Source organism: Mya arenaria, chromosome 8 (genome assembly GCF_026914265.1).
Source record: "Mya arenaria isolate MELC-2E11 chromosome 8, ASM2691426v1".
In the NCBI taxonomy this organism is placed as follows: domain Eukaryota; kingdom Metazoa; phylum Mollusca; class Bivalvia; order Myida; family Myidae; genus Mya; species Mya arenaria.
The window spans coordinates 49,370,877-49,381,653 of record NC_069129.1 but is presented as its reverse complement, the minus strand read 5'-3'; the positions used below and the strand labels follow the sequence as shown (position 1 = coordinate 49,381,653).

At 35.4% G+C, this 10,777-nt stretch overlaps 1 protein-coding gene across 5 annotated transcripts in view; it reads right to left on the bottom strand.

Annotated features, from left to right (window-relative positions):
• Positions 1-292: 292 nt before the first annotated feature.
• LOC128242894 (patched domain-containing protein 3-like) overlaps positions 293-10,777 on the bottom strand; it is a 20,112-nt gene continuing 9,627 nt past the window's right edge. For 2 of the 5 annotated variants that reach the window (XM_052960315.1, XM_052960316.1), the window contains exons 2-9: positions 10,522-10,608; positions 9,503-10,361; positions 9,146-9,277; positions 8,680-8,880; positions 4,731-8,545; positions 3,735-4,588; positions 3,282-3,482; positions 293-2,979 (exon numbers count right to left, since the gene is read on the bottom strand). In XM_052960315.1, the coding sequence (XP_052816275.1) occupies positions 7,482-8,545; positions 8,680-8,880; positions 9,146-9,277; positions 9,503-10,361; positions 10,522-10,536 (2,271 nt within the window). In that variant the 5' untranslated portion in view covers positions 10,537-10,608 and the 3' untranslated portion in view covers positions 293-2,979; positions 3,282-3,482; positions 3,735-4,588; positions 4,731-7,481. The other 3 variants (XM_052960314.1, XM_052960313.1, XM_052960312.1) reach the window with 3 other exon arrangements.

Below are 10,777 nucleotides of genomic sequence, written 5' to 3'. Positions count from 1 at the left end.
AATACAAGGGCATTTCACAGAAGTAGTTTTTGGTTTTCCGGCATTAACCTGTATTTTTCATTGTATCATTAACACGCATCTCGGCGGCTCGTTATGATTGCCTGAACAAATACCGCAATTAAGATTTCCCTAAATCACTATTTATACCAACTTTATATTTACGATGTATAAATATTAACTTTCAAACAATACGATAATTCTTATAATATGACCCCTTGACTCAGTTGACTGAATGATTGTACTACACTTGGTCTACGTTATTAAAACAAAGGAAAGAAGAAAAAAACAAGGCTTAACATAAGTTATTTATTGATGTTATAATCGTAAGTGCAAATACAAAAATATTCCAAAAAAAGTACAATGCGAATATTGCGCAAATAAAGGGATGGCATTAAAACATAAACACATGATCAATAAATTTGAAAAGGTGTTTAAAAGGTAAATATTACATAATGATAAAATAATGCAACACTCTCATAATGATAAAAGATAAAGCATAAATCGCAAACTTGCAGTCTTAAACAGTTATGATTTATAGTTCTTAAGTGCCATATATATGCATTTCAAGGGTCAGTTTGACATTGAACTGGCACGATGAAGACATTTCGGAACAACACCTATTACATAAAGGTTATCAAACGGCAAATGTCTCGCTTTTGGAATATAGCGCTAATGTTGACATAGCCTCGGGTTATGTTATTGGTCTCTCATACGTTGTATATAGTAAAAACTCGCTATGTCCAAGTCGTTGGGGCTCGGGAAATACTTCGATATATCGAACATTCGATATAACCGAAATACAAAACACGTCTAACTAAACTTATTACATTCGAAAAAAGTTCAACATAAGCAAAACATCGAGATAACAGCGTTCGACTGTATTTACATAAGGGGTTCCTATGTATTATACTTCATATAAAGGTTAGGCGAACTTATTCATATTAACTATCCATTTGAATAGAGAACTGTATCAGCATAATGCATAAAAAAGGTAACATATTTTATATTCATAAATATTTACATACATACACTAACATAACTTATAATAAATGGTGCAGATTTACGAAGTTCACTATAAAAGCGTATATCACGAGTCGTTATAATGTCTTAAACTTGGGGCACAGATACAGAAGTAAAAATATTATTACTTTTTTACAGAACTTCGTAAAAACATTAAGAGGACGAAAAGGAGATATAGAAAACAAAATGAGTATGTTTAAAAAATCAATGTACATGTTCATAGCAAATTTAACTCAATAACATAGTGAGTGAATCAATTATTTCCTGATCTAAATCGCCAAAAATACCTGACGACAACAAGTAATAGCAATTGAGGAGGCTGATTCCTTTAGCTCTCCCCGCCCATCCTTTATTTGGTTCGTGGTGTTTGGGGGATATTTAAACGGAGTACAAGGCGCCCATGAGGCTTGTACGCGGTACCCAGGAACTTTAAATTTGGCATAATTCGGTAAGCAAATTTGGCATATTCGTTTTATGTAACTAATGGTATTTATTTATAGATATAATTCGGATGGGATCGTTTAAGTTACAAGTACTCTGTGTTCTCCGCTGTATCAATGAAAGCGTTATTTGTTTGACCAAATTCTGTCTCATGATGCCCATTCGCAATCACCGTCATATCTATTTTCTTTTCTACATTTTCTGACCATGTTTTTCCTGTACTCGGCCCAAAGATACTGAGAAGCGTTGGAATAAATAAACAACCGACAAACAATGATACCACAATGCTTGAACCCATCCCTTTGAAAATGGTTATAAATACAAATGATTCATTGGTGAACATAACCATAAGGCCAAGTAATGTTGCAAACAGCGTGTTAAATAATGAGGAAGTTGTCTCGACTAATACATTATAGGTTCTGGAAGCGATATCAGTGCCTTCTGACTCCAAATACGACAGGTGACTATAGACAATCACATTGCAAATGTAGGTTGCACCAAATATTAGAATGATTGAACAGACAGACGTGATAGAAACGTCAAGAATATTGATTAAACCAAATATTCCTACACAAGCGACAACATACCAAATACAGGTATAAACTGTAAGTAAAGGGTCTCTGCATATTAAACCCATGGACACGCAAGTCACAAGAAACTCAATTCCCATAAATACAAGTGTTTCCCAAAAGGCCTTTTGATAGGAATCAACCCAAATAAAGTTGTGGGAATAAACAAAAAATACTAGTTCACCTAGAACTGCTTCATTGCCGATCTCCGAATGCAATTTTATAATATCTTGCTTAGGCCTAGTTTTCAGGTAAAATCGAAACGACTGGATTTGGGATCCGTCTTCGCTAAACGCAACGTCCTGTTTGAATTCAGGAAACATAGACAAAAAACTACGCACTGACGATGCAAAATCGTGCGATCTATTCTCGTGAACGGCGTTGATATATTTGTCAAACCAAAAAATTGTCTCATTACTAAGAATCGCTTCCTTCTTATTAATAAATATCTCGAGGCTACTTCGCACAGATTCACAGTTTTCAACAGTGATTTCGGATCTACGTTTTGTGGCAAAAGTTATGAAAATATGATCAGGAAAGTATTTTTCATTTAAAATATTGTAATCGTAAAAATAAGACCCTTCTTTTATGAAACTTTCATGGTAAATATCGGCTCTTGTTTGAATCGCATGGTATATTGATACTCCGAGAAAGACAACACAAATACATGTTGACAATATTTTGCAAGGCAAGGAAAGAACTGCTCGAGAGAGAAAGAATGTAGGAATCTTCTGTAACGTGCTCTGTGTGTCTCTATATGACCTAGGTGGACGGCCAGTACAGCAACACCTAAAGCATGAACTTCTTTCTTGAACATTTTCGTCGTCGGGCAAATTAATTTTTCTGCATGTGCAGCAATGGCGGTTTGCATCGATGCGTTTTTCATGAATAACCAAACACCCAAGAAACATCGTCCAATGATTGATATAGGAAAAACACATTGTCACCACTGAAAAAATAAACACCATAAAGCAATTATATATCTGTTGTAACAATGGCAGTAAATGGTGCACTTTCCTTTATCTATAACACAATTCATGAAAAAAGTCGCATTGTTTAAGATGGTTCTTTTGTGATTGTGCTTTCGTCTATTGTTTAACGCATTTAATGTAATATGACTTGATTAGTTTATGATTGTCTGGTCGGTCGCTTAATAAGAGCTCAGTCATTCGTCTGCAAACCATTCATCTGACAAGTCTTATCAGACGTTTCTGCACCACAGTTTATTACTGATTTTTTTTACTGAGTTACCTGTGTACAGGCAGACTAGTCGAGTTGACTTGTAGCTTGAGAAAAGGCCAGCAACTAAAGGTACGGTAGCGGTGATTGTTGCCGCACATACAGAAACTGTACTTTCACGGACAGTCTGTTGAATGCGAGTCTTGGCATCAGGAATGCCCGAGGTTCCAGCCAGTTTCATCAGTGTGTACTGTACATTGTTCACCTGTAAAACTAAAACAGTACCAAGGTTGCTAACTTGCTGTTGAATTGCATGGCTATCATTCAATACTGCCTTAAAACTAACGATTGATTTTGTGTTTAGATGTATTTCTGTTGAAAATGCAGATAATGGAACAGTTATGCATAGTTTTCTAGGACCATCATCATAAGTTTCTTTGATATCGTTTTCCTTAGAAAGGTGGAAACATTCAATTGATTACAATAAATTATCACCTTTTAAAATGAAATTAAAGTAAAACTTACAAAGTGCAACTAATGGCATCACTCCAGTCATATTCGTAAAGGGGACACCGCAACCAGACAAGAGACCCCATGCGCCCATAACACTCAAAGGGGTGACAATCAGTCCCATTCTACCGACATGTGCTTGCTTGGTCAAGCAGTCGCCGCCCGAAAGAAGGAATCCGCAATATGTCATAAACACAGTAAACACTAGACCGAAATATCGAATGTCTATGTAAGTGTCCGAATTGAGGCGATCGTAAAATGATAATGATGTGCTGAACACGAAGCCAGTATTCTCAGAGGTAAGAGTTGTCATCGTTTGAGTGAATTTATCAAGCCAAAGAGTCGATTCTGCAAGGCGCCCCTCAGTGTCCTGTCTAAGGAAGATAGACATTTTGATGTATGTATTCAAAACACGTTCTTCTTTGGTCATTGACCGAAGATTCGTCGTTGCGCTCGTGTTAGTTACAACACATGTTCCATTCCAGGTTGCACAAACGCTTCTCATCCGTGCGTTTCGTTGGTACAATGTAGATGTCTCGATGCTTTCAATCCGGCTGAAAACATCTTGTACGTCACTCCAATTTAGTGGAATCGAACTGTTTTTGCTGTAAAGTATAATGTCCGCCTGCAGACTTGGTTTTATTGTGGTATGAGGTATAAAGCTCAATTCAGATTGATTCGAATACGTTTGAACAATGTCACTTTCCGTTTTTTCCGTTTGTGTATTCTCTGGTAAGTACAAATCTTTAATGTCATTGTTCAGATTTAACGACAGAAAACAAAGACCAAAAAGTGTTTGAATAATAAAACTTGCCAGAACTATCGGCCATGGATTCTCGAAGACGAACGTGGACACTTTGTCGAACAATCTGTGAAAACATGATAATTTGTATTTCATTATTATTAATTTATTGTTTTCCCGTATATCAAACACTTAAATTATTGAAACACCCGGTTTGAACTTTTGCTTAACCAAAACAGTATTCTCTCACAAATGTAAAATTATCCCACCTCGATAGAATGATTAGGCGTGTACTTTATAATTGCAGTTTTGCTCCGCCCCTTATTTGAAATGCTACCAACGGGTTGTTGATTAAATTTCACATTTTTTTTGCACGCAGACATAAGCGGGTACCAAGAAGGGAAGAAAGAAAAGAAGTATTAGGTTATTTTCTGAAATTTTGCTGATGTAACGCCTGCGCAATTTACGATCATACACCGAAGACGTGATCGCATTGCGTATATAATTGGTTTATTGAGTTTTGTTAAAATCCCCTTCGGTTTTCGCAGTGTTTAACAATAACAGTGTTTATACCTGCTAGTTTCTAAAAACATTATAAAGATTAATGACTCATTACTATCGTCTGCAAAACAAATCGAAAATGCATGTTGCATACATGCGTTCAAAATAGGGATGGTAACGAGTAGTAAAATTGGTACTCGAGTACCCGGACCATCTTCCGATCGAGTACTCGATTACTCGGATGACTTGAATTTGTTTTTAGGAAAGACAAGTTCGTGCACATGTATCGTTCATGTACATGTATATTGTGCGTTGACCGCCATTTTCATCTTTAAATATGAGAAATTAGCTGTAAATAAGAACTGGTTCAAAGCAAAGCAGATAAACTTCAAAGTGAATTTAAAATAAACACAAATATGCAGGCTTGAGAGCATGTATCTGAGGTAATATGGACTGTTTTAGTTCGTAGTTCGTTTGCAATGTATTCCAACATTTTTAGGATAGCTATATTATGAGTCATTCATTCTCCGAGAATATAACAAAGAACATACAAATACAACTTGTTTTTTTATTTTAAATCAATGTACATGGTGAATGTTAGTTGATGTTAGTAAGAGTATTTTAATATATATCAATATGCATAACCAATGTGACAATTCTTTCCTATCTACATTAAAACAACGCATCGACATAGCAATATCGGACAAAAATCAATGTACATGGTGAATGCTAGTTGATGCTTGTAAGAGTATTTTAATATATATCAATATGCATAACCAATGAAACACTTCATTCCTATCCACATAAAAACAACGCATCAAAATAGCAATATCGGACCTAGTTATTGATGTGAAAATTTGTATAGTAATTAACCAATGATTTCATTTTTATTTTAAACAAAGTAAGATAGGCAAAGCTCGTGTCGAACAGTTTTTCATAAACGAAATCCATGTTTACCATGACAAAGGCACAGAATAAGATATATTCATCCCCACTCTTCATGTATTATGTTGAATGTCTTATATGTGAGAGTATGTTTACAGTTTATTTTTCCATATTAATATAATGATTTTAAAATAGAATTGATACCAGTGTATGTTTGTCACTATAAAGACCATGTTTGGAAAAGGCAAATCTAACCCACATAAATTTCAATTTAAATGCAGAAAACACAATAAAGGATAACATGATTGTACTAGTAATAGAAACATGTTGGATAATCAAAAATATAGACAGGTTAAAAGCCAAACTCATGTTTACAATCTCTTGAATATTTCGTACATGATGATTTTAATTTTAGTATATTAATTTTGTCATGGTTCTGTATTATTATTTTCCTTTTTTATTAAGATTTCAATGTTTTATAAAAGAAACGGCCCAACCTTTAGTTTTAAATTGTCAATAATAATAATAACAATGTGATAATTACAAAATCTTATTTACAGACGATGGCACATACATGTTTTACAATGTGGTTTTCTATGCAAACATTTCACCATGCAATAAAAATGATCTCTAAACGTGCAAATAATTTCTACGCAAATCATACAACACGCACTCCGATAAAACAAGTGGAAAGATCATAATCAATCGACAGAAACACCCTAAAAATTCGCCTTTTACTTATTTCTTACATTATAATAACACCATTGATGTAGAAGCAATTAATTCTAATATTTCTGCTTTAATCAGGCCAAGAAAGCGATTATTCCATATTTCTGAGCATCATGCAGAGGGAGTTGTACGAATAGGTTTTCGACGATTTATTTCAAAACAACGTTTTTGGCAGAATTGCTATTGTGGAAGTGCTGGTCTTATTGTATTGACTTGATATACTCATAAGTATCAGTTTTATAATTGTGATTGGAGATACAAGTTACGCACACTACAAGTTATCAATAAATAGGGATTTTCTCCACTTTTCTTGATTGCGATCGACTTGAATAGAGTTTGATCATTTGTAAATTTCCATTGTATCATTTTATTTTCCTGTATATATTACAATCACGGGCGAGTTTTGCCGCATTTGCGTTAGGATATCCGATTTACCTACGTTAGAACGAACACTGTGGCCGGATAATGGCCTATCACGGTTATATGTTTTATCATGGTTTTGTACCGGTGGTGGAGATGGCAAATCTCTCTCACCAATTGCATTGCGATAAGGCGTACTTCTTGCTTTTAAACTTGTGTTAGAATTGCTCATCGATAACTCCGTTGAGGAAATGCGTCCAATGTTCTGGGTCTTACTATGGCTTTTATTTGGCCCAATAAACGACAATACAACGGGCAAAAACAGAACCGAATGACATAAGCCAAATGCAATTACCAAAAACATAACTTGAAAAAAGGATTTGAATATATATGACTTGGCGATAGACAGCATAATTATACCAATTAGAGAGGAAACAGCGCCATTAAATATTGGTGCTCCGGCCGTCTTCAAAGCGAGCTGTGCTCTTTCTTCACGAGTATTTCCGTCGGCAACCATAAATGCGTGACAGATGTGTGCAGTATAGTCAATAGAAAATCCCCACGCTCATGATCAGATGAATCATTGTTATCGAACTAAGAGTTAGGCCCCAGTGATGCATAAAACCAACTATTCCAGTAATGATCATCACTATTGTGACCAGGATATAAAACAGAAGTAGAGGGTGTGGCATAAAGAACAGGGTGACAAGAAAAACAGCACCGAGAGACATTCCAAGCGTCTGTAACGTTTGAGGCAAAATCTGTACATACTGTTCATAGAAAATAAAAGATGGGGAAAACGCGGTAACTGACAATTTCTTTTCGTCATTTGCAATTTTTCTCATATCTGTCATCATTTTCCCCGAATCTTGAGAATCAGCAATAGTAATGGTGAACACATAGAAGCGAGATGCAACAATAGTTTGGTTGTCTTTTGAAATCTTAATGTCATGCTCAAAACGGGAATAAATCGGATCTGCGAGAAAAGAATTAATACCAACTATGAAAGATGCTTCATTGGTATCGTTATAAAATATTGAAGATGTGTATGCATCTAACCAGGAAATGGTCGTGTTTGTCATAAACTCACTAGAAGACGCGGCATTTAAGAGGTTCTGAATTTCATTTTGTACTTCTGCAGAAGAATAGGTTACTTTATTGTCAACGACGAACATGATCGGTATATGTTCTGAAAAATAATCTTCCTCCCATTTGTTAAATTTGTAGAAATATGATTCTTTAGAAACGAGATCACTTATCACAAGACCTTGCTTCAAATTGATAACGCCCCAAATAGCTACTCCTAAGTAAGCAGCAAAAGCAAACAAAATTATTATTTTCATTGCTAAGGGCTTCACTATTTTAGGGAGAACCCATTTTGGAAAACGTTCCAAGAAGCTATCAATGTCTTTTTCCTCGGACGGTTTCTGACCTGCACAGCAAAATATTGTCATCTTTGATGCTCTCTTCTGTTTGTACTGTGTCTTTGACATTGCTGAATTACAGCAAAGAACAACGTGTTTTCTTTGCTCAATTCGCTTTTCGTTCAAAGCAATCCATGCCGAAAAGAAACTTGCTTGGTTTATGTAACAGAAGATGACTGCAACGCCTTAAATTGAACAAAAACAAACAATGTTTAAAAAACGAATACAATCAAGTAAACGTAACTAGAAAACAAAATACAGTTTAAAGTATCAAACAATCTCTTAACGTTAATAAATGGTACGGCATAATATGGTATACCTGTATACACACAAAAGTTTCGAACACTTTTGAATGAAGAAGAAGCGCCGCATCCGAATGCAATGATGTTAGTAAGCGATGTTATTGTAATTGCAACTCCACTATGCCTCATCATTGTTCCAAATCGTTGTTCCGAGGAGTCGGAAAATCCAGCAGTAACCAGACCAGATAGTAATATAAACATGTCGTCTACACCGATTCCTAAAGTGCATATGTAAGAATTTCATCTATTTTGAAAAAAACACAATATTATTTGAAATTTCCATGTCAATCTTTCATTAACAACAAACTCGTTGATTGATTTTATTTAAGGAGACACAATAACCTAGCATTCGATTATTTTATGTCCCTTTAAGATACTGAAGATTACAATTAAAATTATGTATTAAAACTTAACACTTTCGACACTTATTTGTCAAATAATAATACTATTTTTTTAACGATTTTATAATAATGAATTGCAAACCCAGAATTAAGAAAGGAGAGTTGCCAACAATGCTGACAAAGCTCATGCCGCTCGCGCTGACTAAACCGAAGGAAGCAACGATACCAAGACCAGCAGCAATCACACCAGCAAAACCCAGCATCATTCTGTTGGCTGAAAACAGGAAATACAGACTGTCTGAACTGCTAGCTGATTCATTTTTTGTTATATTTTTGAGACTCAGATCAAACCCGTTATAAGTGTACTACCAGCAGTTGTATTAATGGTATAATCAGACTTATTCTCCAAGTTAATACAATTATATAAGGCGGTTTATTATTGTGTATTTTGGTTTGCGAGTATTTACATATCATACACGTATATAAATCGGTGTCATACCTACACAGTCGTTACTGGCCGCAAATGTTGCAACGCATGCGTATGTGATCATCAATGTAAAGGTAGCAGAGAAAAGTGCAATATCTCCGCCAATGTTTGCATTTAACTCATTCCCGAGCGAATCTGTATGAGCGTAAGCGATTTCGAGATCAGAGCTTCTAAAATTTTCCATATTCTCTATGAACTTGTCCTGCCACGCTTGAATTTTTTCTATGTCATATGAACTTTCCGAACGCAAATAAAACTGTAATTTAAGGTATTTAGCCTCTTGAAGAATTTTGTCCCTGACATTGGCTTCACCAAGCAAGGGCGCTATGTCAGTTGGAATACCGTTTTCATCGTTGAAATATGGATATGAAACGTTGTTTGCAGCTGCAAATGCGCTAAAATGGCTTGTAAGTAAAACTGCGCCATCTATCACACAAGCGCCACTGCGTCTTGCACATGTTTGATCGAAAGGAACTTCACCTACAGTACCGTTTACAATATCAACAATGGTTTTTAGCTTGTAAAAGTTCGACTGGCTTACTACATTGCCATCAACTGCCCTGACATACACAGTTGCATATCTCGGCTGGTTTACAGTCTGGTAGCTATAGAACTCTGTTCCACTTTGGTCGGGAAACAACGCAATAATAAATTCCTCGTCTTTCGTTGCTTGACTGTTCATAGGAGTATAGACTCGGCTGACATCGATATCTTCTTTTAGCTTTATCATTCCGGCCCCAAGAGCCCCGTTTAATATCAAAATCATTACGATTATTTTAACAGGATGGCGAAAGATCAGTCTTCCATAACGGTGAAATGCTTCACCTATTGCATTTTCTACTTTTTCATGGCAGACACAGTTGCCTGTTTCCTAAAGAAACGTACAAGTGGTGTTAATTATATTACATAAAGGTTAAAACCTTCCAAGTCAAACATGAGTATTATGACAATACGGTGGTTATTTCTAATACAGTTACTCTTTAAACCAACTCAAATAAACTCAAATACATGTAGTATATATCATTACTTACCTCCTTTTTATCCATATTTTGCACCGTCCAAAGCGAAATTAAAACTGAATGTTAATGGTACACAACTTTGCGTCTTTATTCTTCGATCTGGAAATTTGCCATTATACAAATCAATAAAATAACGCAGCAACCGCTCTGTTGTATACGGAAGAAATCAATGAGCGATTCATTGTGCACGCTGCAAAAACATGCCTATATTTAGTCACAAAATGAATAGCGATCTAAACTAAGATAAGTTCCTGGTATTGATTTAAGA